The following is a 15,794-nucleotide window of genomic DNA, read 5'->3' on the forward strand; positions in this document are numbered from 1 at the left end:
ACTCCCAACTCAATATAACCTATAATTTCTTGCTGTATATAAATTCTGTTGCATTTATATCCTGGACTGTATTTTCTTTGTAAAACCTCTAAACAGAGCAAACATCTGACACCCCACCATCACCGCCAGCCACACAATCCCCCGCCCCACATCACATGGTTTCTGGTCTACATAAATGCAGAATCACAATGTAGGTCAGTCAAATTTGAAGATGACGTTAAGCTAGAGAAGCATAGGTGAAGCAGGCAAAGACTGACAGGACCTGATAACATATCCCAAGAGCTATAAGAAAAAAATGAAAGACATCCTGACTGAATGGTGCTGAATTAACCAACAAAGAAACTGGAAGTGATAGCAGACTCTATACTAACCACGTCTATTCCTTGCAGAGCAGCATGTAAACAAAGCAAACAGCATGCTGAGCTATAATCACCAAATCAAGAGAGCTCAGGTCTGATGCAATTATACTAAAGCTGGACAGAACTGTGATCAGGTGGCATTTTGAACACTGTTCATTTCTGGTCACTGAGGTACAAATGGAACATTGAAGCCCTAGGGGAAGTGCAGAGAAGGGTGCTGCAGCTGGTCTCTCAGGTCAGAGGATGCCATTATGAGGAAAGTTTAGAAAACTTGGACTGGAGCTTTGAAAGTAGACATTTGAGACAGGGCCTTACATATTTATGATAGAAAACAGAATAGAAAAAGTTCATCCTTAACACTTTTTCAAGTTACACCACTCAATGTACATCCAAATGGCTTGTGACCATCTCTAAACAATTATGCATATGAATGCATTCGTTTTTAGAAACAACCCATATCACCTATATTTTGAGAATCATTGTTTCCTCAATTATTCCACATTGATGATCGGGTGAACAGTGGAATCCTTGGAAATACTTGAAAGCATGACATATGACAGTGCTACACAATGCCCATACCCATCCCTCCCCACAGGCAAGGAACCTCACCTTACCAAAGAAAGGAAGAATATACTTGCCATAAAGGAAGTGTAGAGGAGATTCACCAGACTGATCCCTGGGATGGCAGGATTGTCCTATGAGGACAGATTGAGGAAACTGGGCCTGTATTCTCTGGAGTTTAGACAAATGAGAAGTGATCTCATTGATGCATACAAAATTCTTACAGGGCTCGACAAGGTAGATGGCTGGGAGGGTCTAGAACGAGGGGACATAGTCTCAGAAAAAGAGGTAGACCACTTAGGACTGAGATTAGCAGGAATTTATTCACTCAGAGGATGGTAAATATTTGGAATTCTTTACCCTAAAAGGCTGTGGTGGTTCAGTCATTGTGTTTGTTCAAGACAGAGATCGATAGATGTCTGGATATTAAAAGATAACAAGTGATATGGGGATAGTGCAGAAAAATGGCATTGAGGTGGAAGATCAGCCATGATCTAGTTGGATAGCAGAGCAGGCTTGAGGGGCCGAATGGCCTACTCCTGCTCCTATTTCCAATGTTCAACAAAGCAGATTTGGAGCAGCAAGGAACAAACATGGTATTCTCAAGCAATGTTTTCAATGTTTAATTGCACAAAGATGCTCTATAACATGCCCCTGAGTGTGCTAACAGGAAACAGTGGTGCACTATATGTTGTACAACATAGCAAGGCAAAGGAGGTCTGTGAACATTGTACCATTATCTAAAAAGGGTGCGAGGGGCAGGCCAAATAATTACAGGCCGGTCAGACTGACCTCGGTGGTGGGTAAATTATTAGAATCAATTCTGAGACACCGGATAAACTGCCACTTAGAAAGGCACGGATTAATCAGGGATAGTCAGCATGGATTTGTTAAGGGAAGGTCATGTCTCAGTAACTTGATTGAGGTTTTTGAGGAAGGAACAAGGCAGATTGATGAGGAAAGTGCAGTGGGTGTGGTCAACATGGATTTTAGTAAGGCCTCTGACAAGGCCCTGCATGGCAGACTGGTTAGAAAAAATGAAAGCCCATGGGATACAGAGGAATGTGGCAGGTTGGCATATAAATAGTAAAAGGGTGGTAAAAGGAGGAGTGGGGCTGATTAGGGACCAATAAAGAGGATTTACACATGGAGGCAGAGGGCATAGCTGAGGTATTAAATGAATACTTTGCATCTGTCTTTACCAAGCAAGAAGACGCAACCCAGACAATGTTGAAAGAGGAGGTAATTTAGACACTAGAAGGATTTAAAATTGATAAAGAGGATGTATTAGATAGACTGTCTGTACTTAACATGGATAAATCACAAGGACCAGATGAGATGCATCCAAGGATACTGAGGGTGGAAATCGCAGAGGCACTGGCCGTAATTTTTCAGTCTTCCTTAGACTTGGGGGTGGTGCCAGAGGACTGGCTTTGTTCAAAAAAGGGTGTAAAGATAAGCTCAGCAACTACAGGCCAGTCAGTTTAACTTCAGTAGTGGGAAAACTTCTAGATAAAATAATTCGGGACAAAATCAATAGTCACATGGACAAATGCGAGTTAATTAAGGAAAGCCAGCATGGATTGCTTCAGGAAAAATCACGTTTATCTAACTCGCTGGAGTTTTTTTGAGGAGGTAACAGAGAGGGTTGATGAGGGCAATGCTGTTGATATGGTGCACATGGACTTCCAAAAGGCATTTGATACAGTGCCACACAACAGACCTGTGAGCACACTTGTAGATCATGGAATAAAAAGATCGGTGGCAACATGGATAGGAAATTGGCTGAGGGACAGGAAACAAAGAGTAGTGGTTAATGGATGTTTTTCGGGCTGGAGGAAGATTTGGAGTGGAGTTCATCAGGGATCATTGTTGGGACCCTTGCTTTTCCTGAGATAGATTAATGACCTAGACTTTGGTGCACAGGGCACTATTTCAAAGTTTGCAGATGATACAAAACTTGGAAGTATTGTGAACTGTGAGGACTTCAAAGTGTAGAACTTCAAAGGGACATAGACAAGTCGATGGAATCGGCAGATAGGTGGCAGATGAAGTTCAATACAGAGAAATGTGAAGTGATTTATTTTGGTAGGAAGAAGATGGAGAGAGAATATAGAATAAAGGGTACAATTCTAAAGGGGGTGCAGGAGCAGAGGGACCTGGGTGTATATGTGCATAAGTCATTGAAGGTGGCAGGACAGGTTGAGAGAGCGGTTAATAAAGCATACAGTATCCTGGGCTTTATTAGTAGGGGCATAGAGTACAAGAGCAAGGAAGTTATGTTGAACTTGTAGAAGACACTACTTCGGCCTCAGCTGGAGTATTGTGTCCAGTTCTGGGTACCGCACTTTAGGAAAGGCCTGAGGGCACTGGAGAGAGTACACAAGAGATTCACAAGAATGTTTCCAGGGAAGAGGAAGTTCAGTTATGAAGATAGATTGGAGAAGTTAGGACTCTTTTCCTTGGAGAAGAGAAGGCTGAGAGGTGATTTGATAGAAGTATTCAAAATCATGAGTGGTCTGGACAGAGTAGATAGAGAGAAACTGTTCCCACTTGTGAAATGATCGTGAAAGAGAGAGAACAGATTTAACGTATTTGGTAAGAGAATCAAAAGGGACATGAAAAACTTTTTCACGCAATGAGTGGTTAAGGTCTGGGATGCGCTTTCTGAGAACTGGGTGGAGGCAGGTTCAATTGAAGCATTCAGAAGGGAATTAGACAGTTATATGAAAAGGAAGAATGTGCAGGGTTATGGGGAGAAGGCAGGGGAATGGAACTGAGGGAATTATTCTCTCAGAGAGCCAGTGCAGACACGATGGCCGAAAGGCCTCCTTCTGCACTGAAATGATTCTGTGATACTGTTAGATCTAAAGTTGGCTCATTGACAGTAAACAAAGGGTAGCAGTCAACGGATAAATTTGCGAATGGAAAGCGGTTTCCAGTGGCGTTCCACAGGGCTCAGTGTTGGGTCCCTTGCTGTTTGTGGTCTATATTAATGATGTGGACTTAAATATGGGAGGCATGATTGGGAAAAATTGACACAAAAATTGGCCATGTAGTTGATAGTGAAGAGGATAGCTGTAGACTCCATAATGATATCAATGGTTTGGTTGAGTGGGTGGAAAAGTGGCAAATGGAATTCAATTCAGAGAATTGTGAGGTAATGCATTTGGGGAGGGCAAACAAAGCTAGGGAATATACAATAAACGGGAAAACATTGAGAGGGGTATTTTAAGTTGGAGTACATGTCCACAGGTCCATGAAGGTGTCAGGACAGGTAGACTAGTGCAGAAGGCATATGGAATGCTTTCCGTTATTGGTCAAGGTAAAGAATACATAAGCAGGGATGTAATGCTGGAACTGTATAAAATGCTGGTTAAGCCACAGCTGGAGTATTGTTGTACAGTTCTGGCCACCAATTACAGGAAAGACATAATTGTTCTGGAGCAAGTACAGAGGAGAATTACAAGAATATTGCCAGGGCTTGAAAGTTGCAGTTATGAGTGCTATGCTAGCCCCCACCTGCCAAGAATGAGGCACATTAATTTTGTCATGAACATTGATTTTAAACTGTTACTGAAGTGAAAAAAGGACATGTTAAACAGATCAGCCGTGGCTGGAAAATACTTTGCATAGTAATAGACGGTGATTGGAAGGACAAAAGACCATTCCCTGACACATTCAGCCCACGCTTGATCACCAGGTATTGTTTGTAAGAGGAGCATTCCAGAGACTGTTAAAGGTGATACAATCCAAGACGTGGTCAGACCAGTTAGTCACATGACTAACCTGCTTGGCAACCTGGGTTTTTCTGAATTGTATAAACAGTTTGAACTCAAAGAGTCTGTTTGCTCCTGGACTGAGAAGATCTCTCCTGTCTGCTCCCATCTCTCTCTCACAAGCCTCTGGATCCATTGAAGACACATGAACCCCAAGAGAGAAAATAATCTTCTGCAGCGAACAAGGTTTACGAAGAATACTGGGCCCCAACGAAAAGCAAGATCTACCTACAATCAAGGACTCTACAATGAGCTCGAAGACCCGTACCAAAAACTCTTCAAATATTGCCTCAAACTTTTCCACTTTATTTTTCTTCTGCTCTTTTCTGTCTCTATTTGCATGTGTGTATCACATATGCATGCTAGTGTGGGCGCGTCGTGTATCCGTAGGTGTTAACCGAATTAGAGTTTAAGTTTAAGTTCAATAAATTTCAACTTTTCTTCTTTAAATCTAAGAAAGCCTGTTTGTGCTACTTTGCCTTAGAATTGGAAAGTGGTGAACAAGGATTCATCAAGGGGGAGCTAAAAACACGGTGCGTTTAAAATTAAACCCTGCAGTAAGGCTGACAGGGACCCCTAAACACCTTTCTCACCTGGTCATAACATGAGGAAAGATCGGATTGGCTAGGGTTGTTTTCCTTAGAACAGAGGAGGCTGAGGGGTGACTTAATTGAAGTGTGCAAAATTATGAGGGGTCTAGATAGAGTAGACAGGAAGAATCTGTTTCCTCTAGCGAAAAGGTCAATTACCAGGAGGCTCAAATTTAAGGTGATTGGTAGAAGGATTAGAGGGGACATGAGGAAAAACTTTTTCACCCAGAGGGTGGTGGGTGTCTGGAATTCACTGGCCGGATCAGTGGTGGAGGCAGAAACCCTCAATTCTTTTAAAAGGTACCTGGACATGTACCTGAAGTACTGTAACCTGCAAGGTTACGGACCAGGTGCTGGAAGGTGGGATTAGATTGGGCAGCTAGTTTTTTTCGTCCAGTACAGACACGATGGGCTGAATGGCCTCCTTCCGTGCCATAATTTTTCTATGTGTTATGACCGACCGCTCTAGTCAAAGCTCCCAATCAAAATATATGATTCTGATTGTGGTGTGAGAAACGCACTGTTAATGCAATCCCGTCCCTCCACAGATCACCTAACATATCATTTTGAACCTTCTAAATTAAAGAAAGACTTAGCCAAATTGTACCATCCATTAACCCCCGAATGAGGTGAACCAAACCAGCTGTCTTTAAATCAACAAATTAACTGTTTAATTAGAAAAACTAAATTCTTAAATACTATGAAGATATGAACCAAATTTAAAATAGAAAAAATTAGAGTCCTTGCAAATTTACGCTCCTGCCGGAGGTGAAAAAGTCCAAGGTGGCTTGAAGGCCTCACAGCCAATGGGGGAGAAAAAGGTTCTTTAACAGTAGAACAGTCCATAGTCTAATTCTAGCAGTAAGTGATACTTTCCTTCTCCAGCGACGAATTTCAACAATTAACAACTTGCAAACACTTTTTAAATGAATCAATTGGCTTTAGAATTTTTGAGGGATAAAAGATTATCACATTCTAACTTCCCTTCCTTCAGTTTAAATTATCAGAGATCTCTGTTTGGGCTTGACTTTTTTTGAATTTTGAGAGAGAACAATGAATAAACAGACTAAATTCTCTTCCTTCGGTTTAAATGGGCTGAGAGCTCTCCTTTCAGATGCTAGCACACAGCTATCTGTCTGTGTCCTCCTGTTAGAACAGGCTGTTTGCACTATAAGCTAGTTCAAAATTGAATTATAACAAATGTATCTCTCGATGCTCAGTCCGAGTGGCTATATCCAAGGTAACGAGAATGCACCCTTTGAATCACAGTCTCCAAATAGCTGCATCCAAGGCAACAAGAATGCACTCATCGACACAGTCTTTAGAGCTTGCTGCCTCAAAGCAGGACAGCTCTTCTCCAGCCTTAAAGGCACACCACATTCTTCCCGGAAGAAACAAAACTACAGGATCATAACATATAGTTCTATGGTTCTAAGCATGTCCATATTTAAGGAAGAGGAGCAGTGACCAGCTACAGCAGGAAAATGCAGAGAATGATATCAAGAAACTACTAAATGCTAAACAGTTACTACAGAAGTCTCCACAGTTTGGCAGACTATGCTAAATAGTTCTTTTTCTAAAGACAACATTTATGTTTAATTGGGCATTCTTTCATTTTTAAAAATAATCAATTTCTTTTTGCAGGTGATTAGGTGGAAAGCATCAATTTAGAAAAAAAACAGATGCAAAAGCTCAATATGATGTGTTGCTTTTTTATTCAAAATAGTAAATTACAGCATGGCTGTCATTTCTCCTCACCAGAGAGTCTATTCTGCTATTCTCATCTCGATTTACTCCTGGAGGCAGATAAAAGGTGCACCTGCTTCTGATTAGCTCATTACAATGTGCTGTAATTGCAGAATGGCCTGTCTGTGAACCAGGAATTGCCTGTCTTAGCCCAATCATGGGGACGTTTTTTGCTTTTAGCACTTCTTGTGTCAAATGTCTTAAGGCAACTCCAGGTAAGGAATGGGCGTCAACAGCCACCCACTTGTTTCTGTGTTTTGAGCACTCTCCCTACTGCAGAGAGAATCCTCACTTTGATCACTGCTCTGTTCATGCATATAATATTTGAACTTCCACAAGTTTTCAGGACCCACATGTGATGGACTATGGCAGTAAATGCCTTGCTGTTTTCCAATAAAGGGTTCCTGAGATACTTCAATTACGTTTGCTTGCTCTATGTCTGCAGCCTCCCTGCTGATGCTTTATACTACTCAAAGGCAGTGTGCAAATCCTGGAACTCTTGATTCATAACAGTGCTTGACTGCATTGCAGTATCTGTAAATGCACTAAACCCAGTTGCAGAATAGTTTACAATAAAGGCAAGTAACTTGTGTGTCCATTCGTGCTCAATGTTTCCTCTAGACGGATCACTGGCATGACTAAACAGTTAAAAGATATGCTTCCACTCAGCAGCAGTCCACCTTTCTTCAGTGATCACCTGACTTTTCCATATCCATGAGAAGCCACTCATCCTGTGCCACCTCTTCGAAAATCACTAAAAACCTTCCCAAGATTCAGCTTGTGTGTGTTTCACTTGATGTTGGAACTGAGTGCTGAATGAGCCCAGCATGTTGTTGCTGGGGTTTAGCATATCTGTATGAAAGGGACATGACAAGTCAATGCTTGTGAATGGGCACAATGTTGCTGCTACATAGACAGTAATTAGCCCATTTAGCCGTACAGCTGAATCACTGCTTTACTCCCACTGAAATACAACTGCAGTGAAGGCATGCAATTATAACTGCAGGAACATACCCCTCTTTTCCCAGTCATCTGTCACATGCTGTGTACTATCGCCCAGCCAATGATCTCCCATTGTCACCTTTTCAAAGGGAGTGAGTGGTTTGATTTGCTCAGAATGGAAAGCTTTCTGGTTTCAGTTCCCTCTGTTGAGGGCATCCTTTTCTTAACATAAGAATGTGTTATGAATGTGCAGATATTTTGTGCTGTGTATTTTAGGCAGCAGCACAGTTTAATGTTCCACACATAACTTATCTGAATGCAGATATTTGAGTGCATTGTAAATGTCATCTGTATATGTAAATCATTATAGGTTGTCTTCTCTATTTCTCAGCTGCATCTTTCGAAATTCCTTTATTCTATTTTATCAATTCTCAACCATTTTGATTACTTTGTATTTGCTCTAGGTTACTAGATCAAGTCAAGTAGATAAAGGTATGCCGTAACTTTGATTGAGATCAAATGTCATATATATCTGTATGTTTATTCATGCTCATTTTTCACTTTGACACTGTTCAATTTTATATGATCCCAGGCTTCCAGGATGATGGCCTCCCACTCCTGCTTTATGCTCTGATTATTGGTATGTTACCACATGCCTCTTGCCATGAATGGAAGATCATTGATGAATTGGAGAATTTGTGTCCTGCACTCATTTCTCCCAGAAAAAAAGTACTCTTCCGAAGAAGGGTCACTGACCCGAAACGTTAACTCTGCTTCTCTTTTCACAGATGCTGCCAGACCTGCTGAGTGGTTCCAGCATTTCTTGTTTTTATTTACTCTACAACTGTGTTGGCTCACTGTATACTATTTACATTTACAAAGGTGAGGTGAGAGTAACTGCCCTTGACATCAAGGCAGCATTTGACCAAGTATGGCATCAAGGAGCCCTAGCAAAACTGGGATCAATGAGAATCAGGGGGAAAATTCTCTGCTGGTTGAACTCATAGCTAGCACAAAGGAAGATGGTTGCGGTTGTTGGAGGTCAATCATCTCAGTCCCAGGACATCATAGCAGGAATTCCTCAGGGTAGTGTCCTAGGCCTTCTTCAGCTGCTTCATCAATGATCTACCCTCCATCATAAGGTCAGAAGTGGAGATGTTCGCTGATGGTTGCATAACGTTCAGCACCATTCGCAATTCCTCAGATACTGAAGCAGCCCATGTCCAGATGCAGCACGGCTGATAAGTGGCAAGTTACATATGCTCCACACAAGTGCCAAGCAATGACCATCTCAAACAAGACAGAATCTAACCATCTCCCATTGACATTCAATGGCATTACCATCACTGAATCTCCCACTATCAACATCCCGGAGGTTATCATTGACAAGAAACTGAACTGGACCAGCCACATCAATGCAGTGGCTACAAGAGCAGGTCAGAGGCTGGGAATTCTGCTGCGAGTAATTCGCTTCCTGTCTCCCCAGTGCCTGTCCACCATCTACAAGGTACAAGTCAGGAGTGTGATGGAATACTCTCCACTTGCCTGGATGGGTGCAGCTCTAACAACACTCAAGAAGCTCAACACCATCCAGGACAACGCAGCCCACTTGACTGGCACCCCATCCACCACTTTTCCATTAATTCCCTCCATCACCAATGCACAGTGGGAGCAGTGTGTACCATTTACAAGATGCACTGCAGCAACTCACCAAGGCTCCTTCGACAGCACCTTCCAAACCCACGACCTCTACCACCTAGAAGGACATGGGTAGCAGATGCATGGGAACACCACCACCTGCACGTTCTCCTCCAAGCCACACACCATCCTGACTTGGAACTATATCGCCGTTCCTTCACGGTCGCTGGGTCAAAATCCTAGAACTCCCTTTCAAACAGCACTGTGGGTGTACCTACACACCAAGGATTGCTGCGGTTCAAAAAGGCAGCTCCCACTAGCTTCTCAAGGGCAATTAGGGATGAGCAATAAATGCTGGCCAAGCCAGTGATGCCCACATCTCCTGAACGAATTTTAAAAAAGGTTAAATGACTGTTAAGCTAACCAGGCAACATGCCTTAAGACAGACTACTGAGTTAGGCATTATTTTCCCAATAACCCAAAGCAGCCAAGCTTCCAGAAAGCACATTGTACAAAGCTACGCAGTTGTAACAATGTGTTTAATAAAAAAGGAAAATTTAAATCCTATTTAACACAGTGTGCCAATTTCACACAATTACCATTTATAGCACTGTACATCACAGATCTACAGAATACCAATCACTGTTAAATACCAGGTTCCACATCCATATAGCATCAATGCACTGAATACCCATTAAAACTTACAGGTTCTTTTCCATCCAAAGCTTCCATCCACTGTCTGCGATCATCTTCTGTAATAGCCTGCATGGTGATCATACCTTGCCTGCAGAACACACCATCATGAAAAAGTATCCATTAGAAATGGAAGGCCAGTTCATACATCAGATTCAAGTTTGAAAATTGTTCCAGAATACATTTGTGATATTTTCACATTGAGGGACTTTTTCTGATCTCAGCAGTGAGCGCAGAGTAAGAATATTTTCAATCTGATGGACATTAAAGCAGGATAATGTCCACATTTCATTAACTCAGTGAGTGTGTTCAATAGCACAATAAGAAATGTGAATGGATTCCTCCACAACATCAGTGTTTGTTGTAACAGAATACCATAATGTGGAAAAGATGGAAAATTCACAGAAAGACGAAATAACCTTCAAGTTTGCAATAGATTCATTTTGTTTTCAGAATCTGCAGGAATATGCATCCTGTGCAGTTAAAAATTACACTGCAGCAGACCAAAACAAATTGTACGTAACAAATTATTGTCATTCTCATAACATTTTTGCATCTTTTCAGCCTATGTACCCTAGATTATTTTGGCGCTCGTATCTTATAATAGTCTCTTGGCCGACTGCAGTTAATGATGAGAATCTGCCATATTTAGCTAAGACCCCTTTTCTCTCAAGGGTGTCTATCCTTGAATTGATGCATTTGGGCACACGTATGCAGAATCAATAGCAAACCTTAGCTACTGAATTATCCTATACGTAACAAGATCTCACTTCAGCCTGGGCTGGTAACACTTGCAATGCTGTACTGATAGAAACTTGGTAGGAACCTGAACCACAGTCAGTTTTAAAATTGAAAATGTATTCTGACTTGATTATGGAAGTAACCACCAAACCAAAACCAAAACATCTACCTCAATTTTGCCCTGAGGACCATTTGACTGTAGGGACTATCATACATAATCCCCCAGTTTGGGCTTGGCTAACTTCCACAGGGATATTGGGTGCACATGAAACTTTCACAGCGACTATGCGAGACACCATATGATAGAATCATATACCACCAAAAGCGGCCATTTGGCCAATCTTGCCTGTGCTGGCTCTTAAAAGGAGCTATCCAATTAGTCCAACTCCACTGATCTTTATCTAAAGCCCTGCAAATCTTTTCAAGTATTTATCCAAGTCTCTTTTGAAAGTTCCTCCTGAATCTCCTTCTACCAGCCTTTCAATCAGTGAATTCCAGATCATAAGAACATAGGAGCAGGAGTAGGCCATTCAGCCCATCAAGCCTGCCCCACCATTAAGTACGATCATGTCTGATCTTCCACTTCAATGCATTTTCCCACACTATCCTCATATCTTTTTATTTGTATTTAGAAATCTGTCAATCTCTGCTTTAAACATACTCAATAACTGAGCTTCCACAGTCCTCTGGGGTAGAGAATTCCAAAGATTCACAACCCTCTGAATAAAGAAATTTCTCCTCATCTCTGTCCTAAGTGGCTTCCTCCTTATTTTGAAATTGTGTCTCCTGGTTCTAGTCTCCCCAATCAGGGGAAACATCTTAGCTGCATCTACCCTGTCTTTCCCTTTAAGTATTTTGCAGGTTTCAATGAGATCACCTCTCATTCTTCAAAACTCTAGAGAATACAGGCCCAGTTTCCCCAATCTCTCTTCATAGGACAGTCCTGCCATCCCAGGAACAAGTCTGATGAACCTTTGTTGCACTCCCGCTATGGCAATAATATCCTTCATAAGGGGACCAAAACTGCAGAGAGTACTCCAAGCGCAGTCTAACCAAGGTTCTATACAATTGAAGCAAGACTTCACCATTCCTGTACTCAAATCCTCTTGCGATAAAGGTCAACATACCATTAGCCTTCTTAATGGCTTGCTGCACCTGCATATTAGCTTTCAGTGACTTATTGACAAGGACACCCAGGTCCCTCTGTACATCTACACTTTCTAATCTCTTAACATTTAAGAAATACTCTGCACATCTATTCCTCCTACCAAAGTGAATAACCTCACATGTTTCCACATTATATTCCAACTGCCGCTTTGCATCTTCCTCACAACACACATTCCCACCTAGACTGCTAAGGTGATACAATCCACAAAAGCCAGGATTGTTTAAACCTGCTGGTCACATGACTAACTGGCCAGTCCAGGGTTTTTTGAACTAGCCAGTGTTTTTAAACTCAGAAAGACTGTTTGCTCCTGGACTGAGAAGACCTCTCCTGTCTGCTCCCATGTCTTTCTCAAAAGCCTCTGCACCCACCGAGGACACATGAACCCCAAGAGAGAAAAGTCTCCTACATCTAACAAGGTTTAAGGAGAATACTGGGCCCCAATGAAAATCAAGACCTACCTACAATCAAGGACTTTAGAGCGATCTCAAAGAACAGTAACCAAAACCATCTTCAGAAATTGCCTCAAACTTTTCCACTTTATTTCTTCTGCTCTTTTCTATCTGCATGTGTGTATTGCATATGCATGCTAGTGTGGGCACGTCGCATATCCATAGGCATTAACCAAATTAGAGTTTAATAAAATTCAACCTTTTTTCTTTAAACCTAAGAAAACCTGTTTGGCTAGTTTCTTTGCCTTATAATTGGAAGTTAGTGAACAAGGATTCACTAAGGGGAAGCAAAATAAACAGTGTGTTTAAAATTAAACCCTGTTGCGATAAGACCAGGTGACAGCTGAGAGGGAACCCTAGACCCCTTTCTCACCTGGTCGTAACATATTAAATGCATGCAATGATTTGTGTCATTTTTAAAGTAGACAATTAACATCCTACAATACAGAATATGGCTACAAAATATTAAAAAAAGATGTGTAGCTTGCCTTTGCAAGGATAGGAGAAATGTCAACTACAAAAACATTGCATAGTGTGCTTGCTTTCAAAAGTTGATGGATGTTGCAGGATTTTAGATTAGATTAGAGATACAGCACTGAAACAGGCCCTTCGGCCCACCGAGTCTGTGCCGACCATCAGCCACCCATTTATACTAATCCTACACTAATCCCATATTCCTACCAAACATCCCCACCTGTCCCTATATTTCCCTACCACCTACCTATACTAGTGACAATTTATAATGGCCAATTTACCTACCAACCTGCAAGTCTTTTGGCTTGTGGGAGGAAACCGGAGCACCCGGAGAAAACCCACGCAGACACAGGGAGAACTTGCAAACTCCACACAGGCAGTACCCAGAATCGAACCCGGGTCCCTGGAGCTGTGAGGCTGTAGTGCTAACCACTGCGCCGCCCCAACATTCTTGGTCAGGGCTCTTTCTAACATGGATCTGAATTCTGGACAGGCAGAGAAAATATGGTACCCATGGATAGTTAGCTGACTGCAGTCAATGATAAGAATATAATATCCATTATTCAGCTTCTGCAGGATTTAGAGAAGATCCTTATCACTCACAGAAAGAAAAATCCTACATCAGGGATTTGCCTCCAAATTGGGGCACTGAAAAGAAACCAGAAGTGATTTGCAACTGCAGTCTAATATCAAATACAACCTTAGTGGCCATGACAAGTCAAGTGGTGATCCCATTACCAGGTGTAGAATAGCCAGTGAATTAAAAGTTAGGTGCAATTGAATGGGTGCTACAAAGTATCTGTTCCATGAATTTTTATAAGTACTTATAATTTTGTGCATCATATTTTATCAACTATCTGAAGGGTTCAACATTATATTTTATGAGAATGTGTCCTTTGAGCTAATGATCTATGAGTTTTATTCACTCTTTTATCTGCTTGAATACAGAATGTTATTTTTATGCCATGTTTGACCAACTAAATCAGTCTCAGGGTTCAGACATCTCTTACACTACCATTTAGAGCCGTTAATATAGAAGAAAGTAATCCTGTTCACACATTCACAAATTAACTGCACTGAGTCATTGTTTCAGTTCCAAATTCAGCCACCAACTGAAAAAGCATAAATTCAGTTTCACCCGAGTGGAAAATGCTAGACTAAAATCTATGTGGGACTAAACTTCCGTGGTCTAAAGGTTGGGGGAAAATTTAATAGCAAACAACTTTTAAACAAACATTTAAGAATCCTATTTGTTATTACTCAGTTGTAACACCAATTCCTGCAACTACACGCCAACAGCTCATAATCTGAGCAGCTCAAAACTGGGCGTCCAGGAGGTGCTGTGGACTGTTAGCAGCAGCGGAATTGTATCCCAACACAATGTGTAACCTCATGGCCTGGCATTTTCCTCACTCCATTATTACTATCAAGCCAGGCAACCAACCCTGGTTCAATGAAGAGTGTTGGACAGCATGCCAGAAGCAGCAGCAGGTATACCTAAAAATAAGGTGCCAACCTGGTGAAGCTACAACACAGGACTAACTGCATGCTGAACAGCAGAAGCAGCATGCTATAAACAGAGATAAGTGAATGGTTCTGGACAATTAAACAACTAACGGGAAGCAGAAGCTCAATGAATATCCCATCCTCAATGATGGTAGAGCCCAGCACGTCAGAGCAAAAGAAAAGGCTGAAGCATTTGCAACCTTCTTCAGCCAGAAGTGCCAAGTGGATGATCCATATCGGCCTCCTCCTGAGGTCCCGACCATCACAGAGGCCAGTCTTGAGCCAACTGGATTCACCCTACGCAATATCAAGAAATGGCTGAGTGCACTGGATACAGCAATGGCTACAGGCTACATCATCCCAGCTGTAGTACTGAAGATTTGTGTTCAAGAATTAGCCACGCCCTTAGTCAAACCATTCCAGCACATCTACAACATTGATAGCTACCCGACATAGTGGAAAATGCCCATGTACGTCCTGTCCACAAAAAAGACAAATTCAATATGGCCAATTACCACCCCATCATCCTACTCTCAATCGTCAGCAAAGTGATGAAAGGTGTCGTCAACAGTGTTATCAAGTGGCACTTACTTAGCAATAACCTGCTCACCAACATCAGTTTGGGTTCCGCCAGGACCACTCAGCTCCAGACCTCCTTACAACCTTGGTTCAAACATGAAAAAAAGAGCTGAATTTCTAAAGTGAGCTGAGAGGGAATGTCCTTGATATAGGGCAGCATTTGACTCAGTATGGCACCAAGGAACCATGGTATACTTGAAATCAATAGGAATCAGCAGAAGTCTCTCCACAGGCTGGAGTCATACCTGGCACAAAGGAAAATGATTGTGGTTGATGCAGGCCAATCATTTCAGCCCTAAGATATCACTGCAGCAGTTCCTCAGGGCGACGCCAGAGCCCCAAACATCTTTGCTGGGGCTATATTTACAAGCTATATTAATGACTTCGATGAAGGGACCTAGTATATTGTAGCCATATTTGCTGACAATACAAAGATAGGTCAGAAACCAAGTTGTGAGGAGAACACAAAGAGTCTGCAAATCGATATAGATAGATTAAGTGAGTGAGCAAAAATTTGGCAGGTGGAGTACAATGTGGGAAAATGTGAGGTTGTCCACTTTGGTGGGAAG

At 41.9% G+C, this 15,794-nt stretch overlaps 1 protein-coding gene across 3 annotated transcripts in view; it reads right to left on the minus strand.

The window, feature by feature from the left end:
* The window catches only part of arhgap10 (Rho GTPase activating protein 10), a 270,345-nt gene that overhangs the window by 71,757 nt on the left and 182,794 nt on the right, over positions 1-15,794 (minus strand). For all 3 annotated transcript variants that reach the window (XM_068041246.1, XM_068041258.1, XM_068041249.1), the window contains one exon: positions 10,321-10,399. In XM_068041246.1, coding sequence (XP_067897347.1) covers positions 10,321-10,399 — 79 coding nt within the window. The remainder of the gene's footprint in view (positions 1-10,320; positions 10,400-15,794) is intronic.

This window comes from Heterodontus francisci, chromosome 1 (assembly GCF_036365525.1).
Source record: "Heterodontus francisci isolate sHetFra1 chromosome 1, sHetFra1.hap1, whole genome shotgun sequence".
NCBI classification, from domain to species: domain Eukaryota; kingdom Metazoa; phylum Chordata; class Chondrichthyes; order Heterodontiformes; family Heterodontidae; genus Heterodontus; species Heterodontus francisci.